This window comes from Conger conger, chromosome 1 (assembly GCF_963514075.1).
Source record: "Conger conger chromosome 1, fConCon1.1, whole genome shotgun sequence".
Classification (NCBI taxonomy): Eukaryota; Metazoa; Chordata; class Actinopteri; order Anguilliformes; family Congridae; genus Conger; species Conger conger.
In genome coordinates this window covers 8,461,978-8,481,978 of record NC_083760.1, presented here as the reverse complement: position 1 = coordinate 8,481,978, position 20,001 = coordinate 8,461,978, and the positions used below count along the sequence as shown (strand labels likewise).

Here is a 20,001-nt window from a genome sequence, read left to right as displayed (position 1 = left end):
GAATCAGGTGGAGGAGTGAAACATCGCACGGGAGGCCTGGGAGGGTGGGGCCCGGCCCGGGCAGGGAGTTGGGGGGTTGGACGCCAGCTTTAGTCACACTTACAGTACGTACAAAGGACTCCTGGGGTACAGGCCCAGAATAAAGGGGTACACCTTGTGCAGACTCACAATCCAACACTCCAAGAAATTACATTACATTAATGGCATTTGGCAGATGCTCTTATCCGGAGTGACTTACAGTTGATTAGACTAAGAAGGAGACAATCCTCCCCTGGAGCAATGCGGGGTTAAGGGCCTTGCTCAAGGGCCCAACGGCTGTGTGGATCTTATTGTGGCTACACCAGGGATCGAACCACCGACCTTGCGTGTCCCATGTACCTTAGCCACTCTATTGCAGGCCACCCAAGAATCGCTCAGAAGACACTAGTAAGCAACAGAATAGCTCAAAACACACCAGTAAGACAGAAGAGCTTTATAGGTATTCTAAACGCTATTTTAATGCGATTCACATATCCTCAAGAAAGGCTTATTTCTGAAATAAAGGCCCATCCTCGCTGCCTAAAGAGTACTTAGCACGGAGCCCAAAGGTCTCACTTTCTACTGCGTGACCTGACAAGCTCTGTATCAACAGCTCTCTGTATAAAAATACACGTCGTTATACAAGTATGAGACTACTTCTACTTGACATCAGCACACAACCGTCACTGGAAAACATTGGTTATGGAGGAGGAAACAGATGGTATATCCAGGAAACACAAAGACTGTTAATGAGACAAGGAAAGCGTTGGTTGTTACAACTCCTACTTTTTGTGTATGTCCTTAAAAACCTGAGGATCATCACACAGAAAGTGTAGAAAGAAGAGGAACCCCCCTGTTCCTAATGATTGGAGGCTCAACGTTCTACAAGCTAAGAATTGTGTTTGTTTTTATTTATTTACAAACATGGGTTGGCAAGCTCGTTTGGTGCCTGCTGTCTTTCCAAAATGTTTTTTTTGAAAAACACACTAACAAACAGTAAGAACGCTGAGTCAGTTCAGCATTATAACCCACGAGGAGAAAGACCCTGTGCCGCCTTCGATTTTCAACAAATATTTTTTGGAGTAGATTCTGCACACAACTCTATGAGCTGTGGGGTACATTTGTGCGACTACCAGTCCATGTGTGATAGCTTTTTCTCTGGCTTGTTTCAGAGTAGCTAGATGGGGGGTTTAAAATCTCAAGGAGTTATGTGCCAAATGTAATAATTGTCTTTGAAGAGCAAAAGTAGCTTTCTTTTCTCAACTCAGTTGATATTGCACCCGTGCATACAGCCTGCCTTTGGGACGATTTCCTTTGCATGTGTACGAATGAGAACATGTGTACGAATGCAGGGAACAGGAGGCGACGATGAGAACATGCTAAGCGTGACACAAACAGAGCATATCGCTAAGTGAAAAGTTGTCTGAGCGGATCGTATGGTGCAGCACCCACTCATGCACAAGAGCAACCCGGCTCTCATTTCTAAAGCAGAAAAACGAGAACACGGTGATTGCTTTTTTTTTTTTTTTTTTAAGATAACTGTAGTGCTTTGTGGATCTTAAAACAAGCTGTTCTCCCATATGTGACATGAAGTATTTTCATCTATTGTTTAAGGCCGTTTCATAAATCAGCCGTGATCTAAAAAAAGCTCTTCTGATAATACGGGTGATTCCTCTGGGGTCCACGAGACGTGCGTGTAGCGGTGCAGATGGATGGAGCAGGGAGTGTATCTGTGCATGCTCGCTGTTCGCTCATAGCTGTACACAGCATGCGCTGCGTTGTGTGTGTGTGTGTCTGTGTGTGTGTGTGTGTGTGTGTGTGTGTGTGTGCATATCCATGTTTGTGTGGATGTATGTGTGCAGGTGTTTGTGGGTCTATGCGCATGTGTGGGTGGGTTTGTGTGGGCCTGTGTGTGTGTGTGTGTTTGTGTGTGTGTGTGCATATCCATGTTTGTGTGGATGTATGTGTGCAGGTGTTTGTGGGTCTATGCGCATGTGTGGGTGGGTTTGTGTGGGCCTGTGTGTGTGTGTGTGTGTGTGTGTGTGTGAGGGCAGGTGGCATCTATGTGTCTGCATGTGTGTGTGCATATCCATGTTTGTGTGGATGTATGTGTGCAGGTGTTTGTGGGTCCATGCGCATGTGTGGGTGGGTTTGTGTGGGCCTGTGTGTGTGTGTGTGTGTGTGAGGGCAGGTTGCATCTATGTGTCTGCGTGTGTGTGTGTGCATATCCATGTTTGTGTGGATGTATGTGTGGGCCTGTGTGTGTGTGCGTGTGCATGTGTGTGAGCAGGTTTGTGTGCGGGCAGGTAGAAGGTGTGTGTTTGTATGTGCGTGTGCATGTGTGTGTGCATGTGTGGGTGGGTTTGTGTGGACCTGTGTGTGTGTGTGTGTGTGTGTGAGGGCAGGTGGCATCTGTGTGTCTGCATGTGTGTGCATGTGTGTGTGTGAGCAGGTGTGTGTGGGCTGGTGGCATGGGTGTGTTTGCACATGTGTGTGCATGTGTGTGTGTGTGTGTGTGTGTGTGTGTGTGTGTGTGTGTGTGTGTGCGTGTGTGTGTGTGTGTGTGGGCAGTGTGTGTCTGTGATTTCGCTGATGGTCTCAGACTAAAGCTTATCTCCCCATGAGTTTATTCTCTGTCTGTTTGATTCTGATCTGAAAATATTTAAATTGCAGGAACAACAAGGGACTTTTTATATGCATGGTATGACAAAAAGCTATGGCTGGCTAGGGGTACAATTTTATGCACAATTATATGACGGGGTACCACTCCAGTGAGAGTGAGGAACCTCTTTTCTTTTTGTACCTTCTTTCCTGAAAGTGTACTCTCCCACCATAACTTCCGCACATAATTCTCTTTCATCCCTCCCGGCATGCGGGGCGCCTCCAGACCGCGAGCCGTCTCTCCCCGCGTCTCCCACGGAGATCTGAGGGCGTGAGCGGTGGAGTGAACGAGAGAGGCGGTCAGGGCTCTCCGCCTCAGCCCAGCCCCGGCGCTCCACTTCACACGTCTATATATAGGCCTCTGTGGCTCAACATCGCCTCGCCAGTGTGCCAAGGCGGGTGGAGGTGCGGGGGTGGTGTGAGGTCGCTGAGCTTGCCTGGGCTGCATGGGGACCACCCCCCCCCCCCCCTGTACGCACACACACCCCCACAAAGTGGTCCTGGAGGCACTGGAGATTGACTCAGCGCAATAAGATGTTTCACTTAAGAGGCCCCCGCTCGCTGAACTGCTGAACATCGATACAGTAGGTGGTGGGTTTTGCGAGACACGGAGAGCTGTTGTGACGGTTGAGCCGTAATGGAGGACCGGCGGGCGATAATGACATAGCAGCGCTGGAATGACTGGGCCGTGTGGGGGTGGGAAGGCCTGCTGTGTGATTATATGACAGTGTGTGTGTGTGTCTGTATGTGTGTGTCTGTATGTGTGTGTATATACGTGTGTGTAGGGCGGCCTGTAGTGTAGTGGTTAAGGCGCATGACTGGGACCTGCAAGGCAAGCGGTTCGATCCCCGGTGTGGCCACAATAAGATCCGTTGGGCCCTTGAGCAAGGCCCTTAACCCTGCATTGCTCCACGGGAGGATTGCCTCCTGCTTAGTCTAATCAACTGTACATCGCTCTGGATAAGAGCGTCTGCCAAATGCCATTAATGTAATTAATGTAATGTATGTGTCTGTATGTGTATGTGTGTATGTGTGTGTGTGTGGGCGTGTGCGTGGATGTGTGTATGTGCCCACGTGTGTGTGAAAGCATGCATGCATGTGTGTGTGAATGTGTGTGTGTGTGTGTGTGCATATGTATGTGTGTGTGCGTGTGTATGTGTGTGTGTGTGTGTGTGTGTGTGAGAGTGTGTATGTGTGTATGTGCGTGTGTGTGTGTATGTGTGTGTATGTGTGCGTATGTATGTGTGTGTGCGTGTGTATGTGTGTGTGTGTGTGTGTGCGTATGTATGTGTGTGTGCGTGTGTATGTGTGTGTGTGCGTGTGTATGTGTGTGTGTGTGTGTGTGTGTGTGTGTGTGTGTGTGTGTGAATGCATAATGCATTGCGGCAGTGTTACAGATGTTTGAACACACACGTGGCACACAGAGCTGCCGGTGGAGGGTGACAGACAGTGTGAACGAACTCTCTCGTTCTCCACAGGGAGTTTCCCTCAGGCCTCCGCTAAATAAAGATAAAGGGCCCTTAACCCTGCATTGCTCCAGGGGAGGATTGTCTCTTGCTTAGTCTAATCAACTGTACATCGCTCTGGATAAGAGCATCTGCCAAATGCCATTAATGTAATTCATGTAATGTATGTGTCTGTATGTGTATGTGTGTATGTGTGTGTGTGTGGGCGTGGGCGTGTGCGTGGATGTGTGTATGTGCCCACGTGTGTGTGAAAGCATGCATGCATGTGTGTGTGAATGTGTGTGTGTGCGTATGCGGGTGTGTGTATGTGTGTGCGTGCATGCGTGTGTGTGTGTCTGTATGTGTGTGTGATTATGTGTGTGTGTTGGTGTGTGTTTGTGTGTATGCATGCATGCGTGCATGTGTGTGTTTGTGTGTGTGTGCATGTGCGTGTGGTGGTGTACGTGTGTGTTTGTATGCATGTGAATGTGTGAGAGCGTGAATCTGTGTGTGTTGGTGTGTGCGTGCCCGTGTTTATCGGTTTATCGGTGCTTTGTGTATCGGTATTTTTAGTTGGCTAGGTAAGCAGTGTTTGGATAGTTAACTTTGGTCACTTTTGCTCTGTTTGTTTGTTTGTTTGTTCAAAAATAAAAAAATAAAATAAAATAAATAAATAAATAAAAAAAATGGCCCTTGTCCTTATCTTTGTTGTACAGGTAGCAGTTGAAATTGTACTTCCCTCTAGGGTCTTTCAGCGAACTTATCCCTGGTTATGGGTATGCACTTTGTTGTACGTCGCTCTGGATAAGAGCGTCTGCCAAATGCCAATGTAATGTAATGTTTATGTGTGTGTGTGAGAGTGTGTATGTGTGTGTGCGTGTGTATGTGTGTGTGTATGTGTGTGTATGTGTGCGTATGTATGTGTGTGTGCGTGTGTATGTGTGTGTGTATGTGTGTGTATGTGTGCGTATGTATGTGTGTGTGCGTGTGTATGTGTGTGTGTGTGTGTGCGTGTGTATGTGTGTGTGCGTGTGTATGTGTGTGTGTGTGTGTGTGTGTGAATGCATAATGCATTCCGGCAGTGTTACAGATGTTTGAACACACACGTGGCACACAGAGCTGCCGGTGGAGGGTGACAGACAGTGTGAACGAACTCTCTCGTTCTCCACAGGGAGTTTCCCTCAGGCCTCCGCTAAATAAAGATCAGCTCATTACCATCTCACACACCTTCACCACGATGCACTTGAATATTCATTCCACACAGCTAAATTGCGTGGATCCGCAGCCTTTAAACGACGCGGTTCGCGTTTTTTTTCTGATCCGGGATGAGATGGACTCATGAGCGTTCATGTTTTTTAATAGACGTGCGCTACATTTCAAACTGTGACACGTCGCCGCATACCTGCACTTCAAAATCAATATGCACTTGTGATTTTTTTTAAAGGGAATTCATATTGATAGATATGAACACTTAAAGTTAAAGAATGTAAAGCAATATCATGTATATTAACTATCAATAAATTGTTAATAAATGTTTATAAACACAATTTAACGATAGTAATGTGTATCACCACTAATTAGCAGGAAATTATTGGTCTTCTAACATCAATTAATCACTGACTGTATTTAGCTCTAGCAATTTAAAACAGCACAGCTGCCCGTGTTTATTTATTCATTTTATATTTCTGGCACTAGAGATTACAGTTTCAGTGATATTCAGGTTTCCCTGGGGAAACTGAAATTTGAAAACACGGTATTGGCAGAAGCAAATCAGTGTAGACTTGTAATAATGAATAATGTAATTACATGTGCGGAAGACACACTTAGAGAGCTGAGGAAGGTCCACTCACTCGTTTGGCTATTCTCTCGTGCAGAAAGGGCTCAGGAACAAGGCCCAACTGCCCGAGAATTACCGTCTCCTGACACAGCTGTCGCGTATACAGGAATGGGCCAGACAATTATTTGAAGAGTCATTTTGAAAAGTAATTTTGTCACTGTAAAAATCTGGCTGAGAAACAGATGCACACTGTGGATTTGCCTTATTTTGATGTTCTTAGGATCATCGAGTCCGAATCCATTCACAAAGTCAGGGACCCATTTGGGCTGTGGATTCTTTCACTGGGTTTAGGAGAAACCACTCACTGCAGAATCTCCAGCTAACTAACGGTTCTTGGAGCTGATAGGGTAAAATCACATCACATTCATCTCCCCAGATTACATGCATAAAGCATCGATCTGTATCGCCACATTACGTCTACAAACGTCCTTTTTTTCCCCTTGAGGACATCCACATGTTAAGGAGTTGAAGAATTACAGAAACCACACAGCACACTCACAGAAAAAACGGTTCCAAAAGGAGACCATAGAAGAACGCTATCTAGTTCAAGGGTTCTTTATTGGGCAAAACGGATCTTTGTCTGCGAGCATTCACACTTCACACCTACGGTTTCCATAAAGAACTAAAACGAGTTCCTCAATGGAGAGCCTTCAATCAAAAGACCCTTTTTTTGAGAGTGTATGTTAATGTCAGAGTCCCAGCTGACATGTACTTAAGTCTCATAAATAGGGCAAGATTAACTATTCAGCCACAAAAAGAGACCTTACTAATCCTCCCCTCCCCACAAACCTTTGCGCTCTGTATAATTCATCAAGTTGCTTTCTTTTTTTTTTTTTTTCACCGGCTGACTCCTGGCCAGATCTGTGAATAAGTGATGTCTGTGTTTGAGTGAAAATAAGGCTCCCAGCGCACGTTTCTCATTCCTCTCGAGTTCTCCCGGCGGCAGCGTGCACACAGCCACTGCTCCGGCGGTATTAGCTGAGAACAGGAACGAACGCTTTTCCAGCGGAGCGGCGAGTGTTAGCCGCGGCGTCTGGAGCGCACAGAGTAAACATCTTAGCCGGCTGCTCCTCGGAACAATACCCACAAACACCAGCTCTTGGCATGAGCTCAATCCCCTCCCTTTTTCACCGCTGGGGGAGGAGGAACACTTTTCTGTTGTCTTGTTGACGTGTTAGAAAATAATGGATACAAAATATTCGGAAAAACGGCGCGCGCAAAATAGGCCGCTGTAAAATATAGTCGTGTCGCCAACGCATTCTACAAAAACCCCGTGTTCACTTCAAAGAACATTCTCAGGGTACCGAAACTAGAACCGACTCCGACAGAAAATACGGGGAAAATAATATTTTATGACAAAGTGGTAGAAAAAAAAACACTGTCCGCAGTCTAGTTTTATTTCCACAGCAAAACCTGGCTCAGTACAGCTTCGCGACACTGTATGCACAGGTGTGCGATGTCGTGTGCACATACGTGTGATGTCATGCTGTCATGCACGCATTTGTGTGATGTCATCCACACAGATGTGCAACATCAGGGTTCTCTGCGGGTCAAATGCTAATCTGACCCGTATCTGACCTGCAAGGGCGAAAAAAGACTGAGTGGACTCATGGATAAATAAACAATGGGGAAAACTAAGCAACCAGGAATCATGTACAGATCAATTCATTTGGCAACGGCAGTTTACTGTTTGAGAAAGGCATTACAGCAAGGAGCTGTGGGCTATTACAAACCAGAGTTCCTGATATGGTTTCTGCTCCACTCCAATGGATAAACATAATTGGAATCATAATCATCATTTTCTATTTTAAAAATATTGTCATATTAGAATGATGTATTATTACTAGCACATGAAAACAATTCAATAATTTAGCATATTTAAAAAAAATAAAAAGAATACTAACTACCAAAATATAAAATTAAGAAATGATGAAATCCTGGTTTTATGCGATAATAAGGACTATTATCATAGGAGTGCTCATCGGCTGCATGTGAATTAGCGATGGAGACTTTCGACAGCAAGAGGGAACATCTGGGCTAAGAGCAGAATGAGCTGCTGCTTCTCCTGTGATCAATTAGGGCTGAGTGGGGGAGGGTGACAGAGGGACAGAGGGAGGGAGGGAGACAGGGATAGACAGAGAGAGGGAGAGAGAGAGAGAGGGAGGGAGAGCGGAGCCTTGTTAATGCAGCACAAGCCGCGATCGATCAGCTGTCCGCTCCCACAACACAGCCCGTCTTCTCCCCCGGCTCAAATTATGAGTGCGCACGTTTATTTATTTCACTTATCCCACTGCGCAAACAGTCAATAGCAGGGCTGGAGACGGTGTGTGTGTGCGTGTGTGTGAGTGTGTGTGAGTGTGTGTGTGTGTGTGCGTGTGCGTGTGTGTCAGCGTGTGTGTGTGTGTGTGTGTGTGTGAGCGAGGGACCGGCTAGGGAGAGAGAGAGAGAGAGAGAGACTGAATCAACAGACGCTCAGTATACCCCAAGGAGGGCAGGAGACGAGGAAGGAAACAAAGAGAGAACAAGACATAGATAGAGAGAAAGAGATGGGAGAAAAAAGATGCACTATATTCACTATATAAATATCACTATATCACTAACACTTTTCAAAGATGCATATGTGTGTGCATGTGTGTGTGTGTGTGTGTGCGTATGAGAAAGACAAAAAGAGAGAGAGAGAAAGGGCGGGCCTAGCCAATTAGGCTGGTGTGTGTTGGACACTTCGTCTTTGTCAGACCCGTGTCCCGGTTGGGTGGGTCGTTGGATTTGTTGGTGGGGTGTGTCAGTTGGGTGTGTAGGTTGGGTGTGTCAGTTGGGTGTGTAGGTTGGGTGTGTAGGTTGGGTGTGTCAGTTGGGTGTGTAGGTTGGGTGTGTCAGTTGGGTGTGTAGGTTAGGTGTGTAGGTTGGGTGTCAGTTGGGTGTGTAGGTTAGGTGCGTAGGTTAGGTGTGTTGGTTGGGTGTGTAGGTTAGGTGTGTAGGTTAAGTGTGTAGGTTGGGTGTCAGTTGGGTGTGTCGGTTGGGTGTGATGGTTGGGTGTGTCGGTTGGATGTGACGGTTGTTCTGATCGTGTTCTCCCACCTGGCAGTTGATCCAGTACCCGATAATCCGGTCCACGGCCGCCGGCTCCTTCTGTGTCCACTGCAGGTTGTAGGAGTAGGTGTTGTCCTTCTGGATGCGGATGGGGTTGGGCGTGTCGTAGTAGAACTCCGGGTTGTACGGCCGTGCTACAGAGAGAGAGTGTGAGGAGAGATTTTCACTCATGATTTTCTTCTAATGAAACATCTGATAACAAACAAATCCTCTTACGTTAACACATCTGCACACATATACACACAGACACATACACACACGCATTCGCAGAGAGAGAGAGAGAGAGAGAGAGAGGTCGGTCGAAAGTAATCAGATCTACTGATGAAGCTAGGTTTGATTCAGGTTTGGTTCTGTGTGTTATAAACTGCAGCTTCATTGATGCAGACTTTTCTCCTGTGAAGGTATACCAGACCCAGGCTCAGCACATACAATCTGAAACAAAATTAATCTCTTTCCCAGCTCTCCCATGTCACAGATTTCAAAAGAAATGGGACCACAGTGGCCTGGAAGAGTCCATTACAGAGTTCACATCAACACACCTCACTCCCTCCATCCAAATAATATGTATATGATTTCAGCACAGCTAATATCAAAACGCTGCAAAGCATGAAGTGGGCTGTTGAACGTTTCAGCGGTGACAAGGCGGTATGATAGCTTCATTTAAATGGGCTGTTTTCTATATTATTATAAGCATATTCATTCAAAAGGAGCTCCAACAGAAGGCTTTCTGAGTGAAATCGATAAGAAGGGAGAACAATTGGTGGAGCACACCCAGTAAAGGCCCATCAGTCAGCAGAGCTAAGGCAGGTCTGGCTGCTATTTTTTAAAAACCTGCTCCACTGATTTCCCTCGATGTGCCCCATGTCCACGCTAATGCAGAAATAACATTATAGAAATACGCGGATTATCTAGCAAAATAGAATAACATGATTAAAATGGATTGATACATGCAGGTATGCTTAAAGGGACAATAGGTGAGATTTTTTTGCGTTAAAGCATTGTTACCAGATCATTGTAAATCCCTTCCTATTGTTGAAAAAGGCTCACCGACATGTTGACTCACCCTCCGCCTGTGTTTACAGTCCCAAGGTTTGAGCATGTTTGTTGACCGTTAGGAGTGCGAAATGTTTGTTGACTGTTCGGAGTGCAAAATGACCTATTGCACCTTTGAATACACATTTTTATACACTGTATTTTTGACAATCTGAATTACAATACAAATACAATACATGTAAGAATGTGCACGTACGGTATGATAATACTCTAGTGAGGGAAGGGCAGTATTGGTCGGCAGAAATAAGCCTCGTTCATGTTTTTACAGCACACTGTGGTGGAAAAATGCTAAATTCAAAGCACCCGGACATAATAAGCATGTAATAATATTAATCACCTGTGAACATGCAGATAACATGATATATTACAAATTATACCCTGCAATGACATGGCAGACTTTTCCGGTGTTTAAAAAGAGCTTTTAATTTGCCATTTCAACCCCCCTCAAAAACGATGCTGCACTCTAGTTGGCACCAATGTGACAGTCTCACTAGAGTCCCCAGAACACTTCTGACACTGTGGGCAAACTCAGTCTAATAAAAAGCCAGCCAGCACAGATGTTATCAGGCTTGCTGCTGTCCTGAAATTTCACGAGCGAATCAAAAGGCTTTTCTTTAAGCCTCTTGCTGCCACACACTCAGAAATAAAGGTACAGCTGCTGTGGAACTTTACTTAAAGAAACTAATTTCCCAAATGTACTCTATTCTATCTGGGTACTAATACGTAACTTTCACAGGCAAAAAAAGTTGCAAAAATTGTGTATTGCTGGCTAGGAGTACAAGTTTATGTACTCCTCCTGGTCCTGGAGAGCCACAGGGCGTGCTGGTTTTTGTTTTCGCCTACATATCAGTGGGCGGCCTGTAGCGTAGTGGTTAAGGTAAATGACTGGGACACGCAGGTTGGTGGTTCTAATCCCGGTGTGGCCACAATATGATCCGCACAGCCGTTAGGCCCTTGAGCAAGGCCCTTAACCCTACATTGCTCCAGGGGAGGATTGTCTCCTGCTTAGTCTAATCAACTGTACGTTGCTCTGGATAAGAGTCTGCCAAATGCCAATAATGTAATGTAATGTAATATAATGTAATGTAATATCATATCAGACCCAAGAAACAAGGTGAGGTAAGTCAACTGTGTAATTAACTGCTTTCATTGATCAATTGAGTGCTGATTTACAACAAAAACCAGCACACCTGCAACTCTCCAGGACCAGGAGTGAGTATCACTGGGTTAGGGTTAGGGTTCCCCAGCACACCCTGTGGCTCTCCAGCACCAGGAGTGAGTACCACTGGGTTAGGGTTAGGGTTCCCCAGCGTACCCTGCGGCTCTCCAGGACCAGGAATGACCTACAGGGTACCAGCCCAGCGACTAGCCTTTGTACATTTTCGGGTACTTTTTCATGCCTCGTGGGGTCCAGAGACGGGGACAGCGGGAGGGGGGGGGGGGGCGTACCGGACACGTTGAAGATGCAGGAGGAGCTCCCCACGCCGTTGTTGATGCTGCACTCGTAGGTGCCGTTGTTGCCGGGACGCAGGTTCTCAATGCGCAGCTGCGGGGGGTCCTGGGTGTTGAGCGTCTCCGGGCGGAGGGGCCGCCCGTTCACCAGCCAGGAGACGCGGGCCACGCGCTGCGGGTTGGACTTCAGCACCGTGCACCGCAGCGTCACCGGCATGTTGCTGGGCGACCGCACGTCCTGCAACACCGGGTCTACAAGCGGGGCGTCTGCAGCGGGAGAGAGAGGGAGAGAGAGAGGCACAACGGTGGTCACCACCACAGTCCTGGGACTACAGACCATAGGTAAATTCCACACAGACATTAGAAAGTACTTTAGCCAGTACATTAGTCAGAAACACTGGGGGTTTTCAAGATGACATTGATATGGTGCTTGATACTATCTAGTTTTTAGGTATAGGGGGGTGGCCTGTAGCGTAGTGGTTAAGGTAAATGACTGGGACACGCAAGGTCGGTGGTTCTAATCCCCGGTGTAGCCACAATAAGATCCGCACAGCCGTTGGGCCCTTGAGCAAGGCCCTTAACCCTGTATTGCTCCAGGGGAGGATTGTCTCCTGCTTAGTCTAATCAATTGTACGTTGCTCTGGATAAGAGCGTCTGCTAAATGCCAATAATGTAATGTAATGTAAAGGTATACTAAGCACAATGTACTTTTTAGTCGTCAGAATATGGTGAGCACTGTTGAGCTGTCATTATGCTATGCTTATACATTATGCTTTGTTATGTTATGTTATGGTTTTCATTGGATGTTAATTAATTGATTCATTAAGCAGGTGATTTCACTTATTAAAAGTAGAACTTCATTAACTTCAAAAAGGGAAACTTCTTTATCGCAGACACCATCGCTAGTAACATAAAAATGTAAGGTCATACCGTATATTCACATTTACAAATGTACTGTATCGTCTTCTGCCTCAAGACCAAAGTAGACACCAGACATCAGACACTCTTGTCGAGCAGATAACCGAAAGCCTTGATTTTTGGTCTGATTTGGGAGTTCATTTTGTCTGTTTTTTTACCGCAGCTTTCCTAGGGCATGAGTGAATACAGCTGCCCAAGGCAGTCGGCAGAATGAAGAGCCTAAATTGTTGATATCGAACTGAATAAGGCCGAATGGCCTGTTCTCCTTATCAAAAAACTAAATGTTCATAATCTTTCCAACGGGCAGGTGAAGGCCAGGGCACTGTAACTAGAGATGAGTCATCATTTTTGTGCTCACAATAACTGTATTTAACGGAAGTAAATGAGAAATAAATAAAGTAGAAAACTGAGCTGAACACTCAGCCAAGTTCTAAATGAAAAAATTGTCTGGCAGGAAAGCCGAGCTAAAAGCAGCTCGGAGCAAAAGCAGAAAACATAACTACATAACAGACCGACCCTGAGTTTGGGTCAAAGCGCACTTCTGTTAGCCAGACTGCAGGTTAGATGCTTTTTTCAGCGTTTCAATGTTTGAAAATATGTTTGTTTGCCAATAAAATAACGTGAAGTATGGCATTGACGGCAGCGATCAAAGGCAGCACGCACTGAATTTGTCGAAGAAAAAAAAGTGTAGAGAGAGCGGGCCTTTGAATTAGAACTGCGGTGAAAATAGTCTGGTTCAACATCCATCTGGTTCAACGTCCCAACAGCTTCTACTCGTCGACCTCTCCCGAGAACTCCACGATCTCAGACTAAGAACAGCCAGATGACAGCTTGAGGAGAAGGCGGGACTCGGCCGGGGGGGGGGGGGGGCACCCAGACTTACGCCCCAGCGTGTCACTGAGAGCGGCTTCGCCACGCGCCGTCAGTGTTAATGACGTGTAATTAACCTGTCAGAAATTCACCTTCGCTAATGACTGACTACATGCCATTCGCCCGAGGGCGAGTCGCTCGGCAACACGTGAAATTACCCCGTGGCAGATCACGCCTACAGATCCCTCACGATCACGCGCACGTTAACGGGGACGTTACACGACACCGAGAGACGCATTCGCCCCGAAATGTACGCTCGCAGAAGAAAAGGGTACGGTGCCGAAAACTTCGTGCCACTGGGGTTGTACCCTTACGGTATATAAAACTGTACTCCTAGCCATCGGTTTAATAATTAATTTGTACCTTTTTTCTGTGGTAAAAGGTACTAATTAGTAACCAAAGAACAGTATTGTGCATTTGGGAAATGTGCTCCTTAAAGAACAAAAAAGTAACTCTGGTGTCTCTTCACTTCTGAGAGTACTTCTATACTTGAGACTGTATTAATGTGTAACTTTGTTGTGCTTTTGTATTGTATTGAATTTTATGTTGTAGTCTCTGCTTGCTCCTCCCTTGGCCAGGGCTAAAAGAGATAACCATCTCAATGGGACTCATCTGGTCAAATAAAGGAGAAATAAATAAAATATATATATCTGAAAGTAGCAAAATATATGTGATAACATAATTTATAATCTAATTTATTTCAATGTATTAATAATAGTATGTTCCATTTCTGTAAGGGTGTCCAGCCTCAGAAAGTGGGGGTAGGGGGGTGTAAGCAATCTCTGCTTGCAGTTACAATAGTGTAGCTAGGCAACTCCAAGCTGCCAGTTGTAATCAGAGAAAGATGCTCCTCTCATGTAATTAGCACTAGCTGCTGTAGTACTTAGTGATCTAGAGTATATATACATATATATATATATATATATATGTATATATATAGTTGAATAAGCACACTGGTAGGTATGTAGAGCAATGCTAACTCTAGAGGCACAATTCCAAATGATCCGAAAACGGGTTCGAAAAAAAAAGAAATAAAAATAAATTTATTTTGTTTTCCCCCCAGAAAAAAAACGAAACCTCTGACGATTTCAGTGTATAGCCACAAACAGTCCAATTTCTGTTCAGAACATCTGTTCTCTCTACCCTCTCTAATATTCATAAACATTGACTGTGAATATACATGTCGTCTCATTAATTCGGTGAGCACTGCAGTTTTGTTGGCATTATGGCAAATAGATGAGTAGTTCATCAGCGAATTGATCCAGCATTTCCGCGTGGGCACGTCACACAATTTGACCAATCAGACACCACGTCAGCAGGAGGATACCCAATCATATACACAAACCCATCCCCACAACTGTCTGTCATTCCCAGCAGCTTGTGTTGTAGAAAAAAAGTGCCTTTGACGGTTCGCTGTGAGTTTTGGAAGGAATGTGGGCACAGGCGGAGGCAGACAACTGGCTGTCTCCCTTTCCCGTCTATTGGGTGACAGAGAGGAGGGAGGCAGGGGCGGCCATTTTGAGGCCTGATTATCAGTCTCTGTAAGTGTGCTACACTCCCAACCACATTCATGACTATTATACACCACTGACACGGTCAGACACCAGTGACTGGGCTAAGAGAAGGAATAACACACACACACAGAGGGAGGGGGAGGGGGAGTGAGAGAGAAAGGGAAAAGGACAGAGAGAGAGGGCGGGAGAGAGAAAGGGAGGGAGAGAGACACAGAGACATGAAGAGAGATGGAGAGAGAAAGAGAGAGAGGGCGAGAGAGAGAAAGGGAGGGAGAGAGACAGAGACAGACATGAAGAGAGATGGAGAGAGAGAGAGCGAATGAGTTTGAAAAGTAATGGTTGTTAATGGTTCTTCTGCTACAGATTACCCTACAGCACTTACATTTCACAGCACAATACCCGCCCCATGGCCAAACAATAACTCAGCGCTTGTAAAAAAAAAAAAAGTTGTTTTAATCATAAAGTCCCCTAAGTGTGGGCAGACAAAGGAGCTCTCCATAAAGAAAGAAAAACAGAGAGCAAAGGATGAGGGACAGTGAGTGGGTGACAGGGGGGAGAGAGTGACTAAGTGAGATGAAGAGATGAGAGAGGGAGTGAGACCACGGCAGGGAGAGAACGATAGAGACACACGCAGGGGTGACCAGATACTGAGAGAGGAAGAGAAAGCGGGCTGGCTCCAGGCAGCCTGCATCCCACAATTCCTTATCATGCGTGTTTATCCCAACATCTACAAAATGGCCACCCGGCACAAGGCGCCAGATCCCACATCCACAAAACCGGATGGTAACAATTTACAATAAGGTTACATGGACTGGCATTAAATAATGTAGTTCATAACAACCTACTGAGAGGTTAATCTGTTTAGGTTTGTTTATGTAATTGTACATCATTAATTCTTGTTAAGAACTACATTAGTTAATGCCAATTCATATTGGAATGAAAAAGTTTATGTATTTGTTAATGGTTAGCTAAGTATAGGTTTATCCTAATGTATAAATATTAGTGTAACTAACACATTAGTTAGTAGTTAACAATTATGTTAACTAATGAAAAGTAATTAATGTGTCTGTATATCAATGAATGCATGTTAACAACGACATTAGTTAATGCCAATTCATGTACCCTTACTGTTAAGTGTGACCAATGGGACTGAGGACTGGGCAGATTTAGGGCTGCTTTCGGACGAAGGAGTCATTGATTCAGAAAGGCCCTCCCTAATATTTTGCTGATTTATTTTCATTCGTCCATAAAAGCAAAACTAGTGTCTGAAATATCCTCCTTCATTCTTACTTTTGGCTGCTTCTTTCTTCGGATAATTAAAGCCGACCTAGCCAATGTCAGAAAGTACACGCTGCAATAGCATTGCTATGGTATACGTAACCAGATTTGAGATTAATTATTGATTTTGGAGTTTGTTGGTTAATGGCACAGTGTAGCTAGCACACAAGTCAGGAATCCAAATATAAATATAAAATTGAATTTATTGTATATCTACTACCCTGTGTGACCTTCAGCCATATTTATTCATGGATTTGTCCATCATTTTTGTTTTCTGTTAGGGACCCTCATCCTTTAGTGGATCTCTAAATGCGCTGTCATGCTTTTTGGAAATACATAGCGGCAGATCGCAGGAGTAAATAGTTTTATCTGATCAGATTGTAATTAGATCATCAGGTGATTTCTCAACAGACATAATACTCAACAATATTCATCTATTCAAAATATGCTGTGGTGTGCATTTAATAAAGGTACATTTGACTTATAAAGTGCCAAACCTGTGATAGCAGGAGTAAATAGTTTTATCTGATCGTACTATAATTCCATCATGAGGTAATTTCTCAAAAGGCAGTGTTCAACAATATTCAACTATTCAAAATATGTGTGAATTACTGCAAAGATGTGACAGGACAGCCTATTTTATAGTATCTCTTTGTAGATTTTTACTCAGGAACTGTGACCACACAGGAATCGGGATACTATCTAGAGCTGAACTTACACTGCATTTTGACCTGTACTTGGACTACACTGACGAGCTGCACACGTTCAAAAAATGATCTAGACCTAGCTCACTCTAGGGCTGAACTTACACTGCACAATGACCTGTACTTGGCCTATATTCTACAGCTGAACACTGCATGATGACCTGGAGTTGGGCTAGTCTGGACTTGTCTACACTCTCGAGCTGAACTTACTTGCAAGATGACCTGGACTTACACTTACACTCAATGGCTGTAATCACACTGCACAATGAGCTGAACCTGGGCCTCCCGTCTCTTGACGTTGAAACATGAACTAGACTTGGCTCACTCTATGGCTGTACTCACACTGCACAATGAGCTGGACCTGGGCCTCCCGTCTCTTGATGTTGAGCCCGTTGTACTGCGCGGTCTGGCAGCGGTAAGTCCCGGCGAGGTCCCGCGTGGCGTTGTTCAGCCGCAGACGCCCGTCCCTGGTCTCCATGGCCCAGTCTCCGTTGGGCATGGGCAGGTCCTTGTCCGCTCGGGACCACAGCACAGGGGGGCGGGGTTTCCCGTCGACCAGACACACTAGTTCCGCCCACGATCCTTCCCGCACCGTCACCGTCCCGCCACCAGTGGGCACTGTCAGCACCGGCGGAATAACTGCAAGACAAGAGGATAGAAAGATAGATAGATAGATGTATCCTCCCTCTAACAGTCATTTTGTAACAGAATGTTCACCACGTATCAGCTTAGTCGGAGAGGGAACAAAATGACAATCAGGGGATGAAGGATGCCAGGTTGGGAATTTAGCCAGGACACCAGGGAACCCCTTACTCTTTGCGAAGAGTGTCCTGGGATCTTTAATGACCACAGTGAGTCAGGACCTCGGTTTAATGTCTCATCGAGAGAGGAGGGAGGGGCCCGCTTTCTGACACTTGACTGAGTCTTGCTGAAGACAGTAGGGTAGGCGGTGACAGGGTGATGGCCTTTACCACTGACTGCCAGGGACTTCACGCACAGTCAGGACAGCATATCTATGTGACGAAACTCCACATCAACTTTAACAGAATCCATCCAGCTACAGAAAGCTGGGCGGGTGGGGGGCAGAGACAGGAAAATACAGAGGGAGAGACAGGGAGAGAGAGAGAAATAGAATATCCCCATGAGGGATGAGAGAATGAGAGAGGTAAACAGAGAAGAGAATGAGAAAGTGAGACTCTCTTCTATCATAGTTCATGGTGGGGACTTGAGCGGGAGGTGGTCTATGGGGGCGCGGTTCTGAAGAAATTACGAAGGCTGTAAACGCAATAATAAGAACCACCCAATGACTGCTGGGGACCACTGATCCCATACAGCCAGACCCCAAAAACCTGGGACGTGAAACAGGGTGTCCAGAGGCTTTCATGTACATCCCTACAGGCTTCTGTGTCCTCCTTGGGAATGGGGGTAGGAGCTGTCTGCTCTAGCTCAATGACCCATCCCAAACTTCCTTTCCCCAGGTGAGGAACTCTGGGCAAGGCCCAAAAAGAGGCTTATTCTCTGTGTGTTTTTCATTTGGGGCCTTAAACAAACACATTCAGGCACCTCAAGTCTCAATTCATAGTTGTTCATTTTGCGAATACCCATTAACCTTGAGCCGTTAGTTTTCTCATGATAGACGAGGCCGCCACTGAAAACGAGTGTACAGGAGACTGTGTTGCTTATACCTGCCACTCTCCCGTTTCGTATGGATCTTTTCTTTCTCACAACATAGTGAAAATATGAGTCGTGAACAAGACAGACAAAAGGGCAAACAATGAACTGAAATAGAAATGAAATTATTTTTCTCAAGGATAAGGACACAAGAAGAGTGCACACTCTTTAGACACAGTGCCCCACTTCCCACAATTCAAAGCTGTGGCCTTCTGCAAACTCCATCTGCAGGAGAATGGCAAGGCCTCTTCTTAGAGATGGCACCCAAGCCTCACTTGGGTAGAAGGCATCACAAAGCAAGTAACATGTTCTATTACTGCTGAGTTTTATTTTTTAATGGAAAATGCAAGGGACATTGTTGGTTCTTGCACAATCCATTATATAGTATGAAAAAAAAATTAATCCATGAGCCCATGTGGATGTTTCAAATGTTTCTTTGCTACCCAAGTTATTTCCCCAATAGAAATATAAAATCATAGTCAAAAATAAATACAAAAAGTCTCACATGCTTGCATTCCTCATTGGGTAGTTTTTCAACAATGGGGACTGAGATCAGTGATCGCAGCATGTCTTAAAATACTTTTACCATTCCTAGCGTGTAAACCGACAGCCTTTCACACAGAACAAAGCAGTTTAATATCTTGTTTTTCACTCATTTGTTTGTTTTTCTCTCTTTTGATCACCATCCACAAGTGCACTCCACAGTCTGTCTGCATTAAAGGCAGCTTCTACACGCCATCAGATGCCATTTCAGATTCAGGAAGCGATACACTGAGGGTGAAGAAAGCTGTGGGTCGGTGTTTACAGACTTTATAACAGATTTGACTAACTAAGTTGGCCTGGTCTGTGTGTTACGGGGGCCCCGTTCAGAGAGGAGAGAGTCTGGAAGAGGAACGGCTCTTTGGTTAATGAACCAATGACCGCTCACAGTTGGGAGTCCTCTTCTTGTATGATGATGGCTAGAATTAATAAGGACACTAATAAATAATAAAGGAGCTGTATGTGGCAAAGGAAGGGGAGAGGTAGAAAAGAAAACATCACCAGGAGGAAGAAGGAAGAGGAGAGAGGATGAAAGGAAGAGGGGGACAGAGGAGGAAGAAGAGAAGCTTCAGGGAAGGGAAGAAGGTAAGTTAAAGCAAGGTAGAGGTGTTCGAGGTTCATCGCAACATGCCCAGTGTAAAATCAACTGAACACTATTGGCTCTAACAGAGTTCAGGTAGGCCTACACTCTGAGAAAAAAAAGGGGCCCCAAAAGGACCCTAACTATTTCAAGGGTTCCTTGTTGGACAAAATAATTATTTGTCTGGGAGCTTTCAGACTTCACACCTATGATAGAGGGTTCCATAAAGAACTAAAAAGGGTTAGTCTATGGAGAAAAGCAAAAGAACCCTTCTATCTAAGAGTGTATAGGAACATACAAACTGTTAAACTTGACAGAGTTCTGCTCCCTGCTGACAAAAACAGCTGTTTCAACCAGATATCAGCTCAGA

At 45.2% G+C, this 20,001-nt stretch overlaps 1 protein-coding gene across 1 annotated transcript in view; it reads right to left on the bottom strand.

Moving 5' to 3' along the window:
- The window catches only part of LOC133140095 (MAM domain-containing glycosylphosphatidylinositol anchor protein 1), a 194,338-nt gene that overhangs the window by 47,301 nt on the left and 127,036 nt on the right, over window positions 1-20,001 (bottom strand). The window contains exons 9-12 of the mRNA XM_061259662.1: window positions 17,183-17,479; window positions 11,554-11,823; window positions 9,040-9,185; window positions 605-619 (exon numbers count right to left, since the gene is read on the bottom strand). Coding sequence (XP_061115646.1) covers window positions 605-619; window positions 9,040-9,185; window positions 11,554-11,823; window positions 17,183-17,479 — 728 coding nt within the window. The remainder of the gene's footprint in view (window positions 1-604; window positions 620-9,039; window positions 9,186-11,553; window positions 11,824-17,182; window positions 17,480-20,001) is intronic.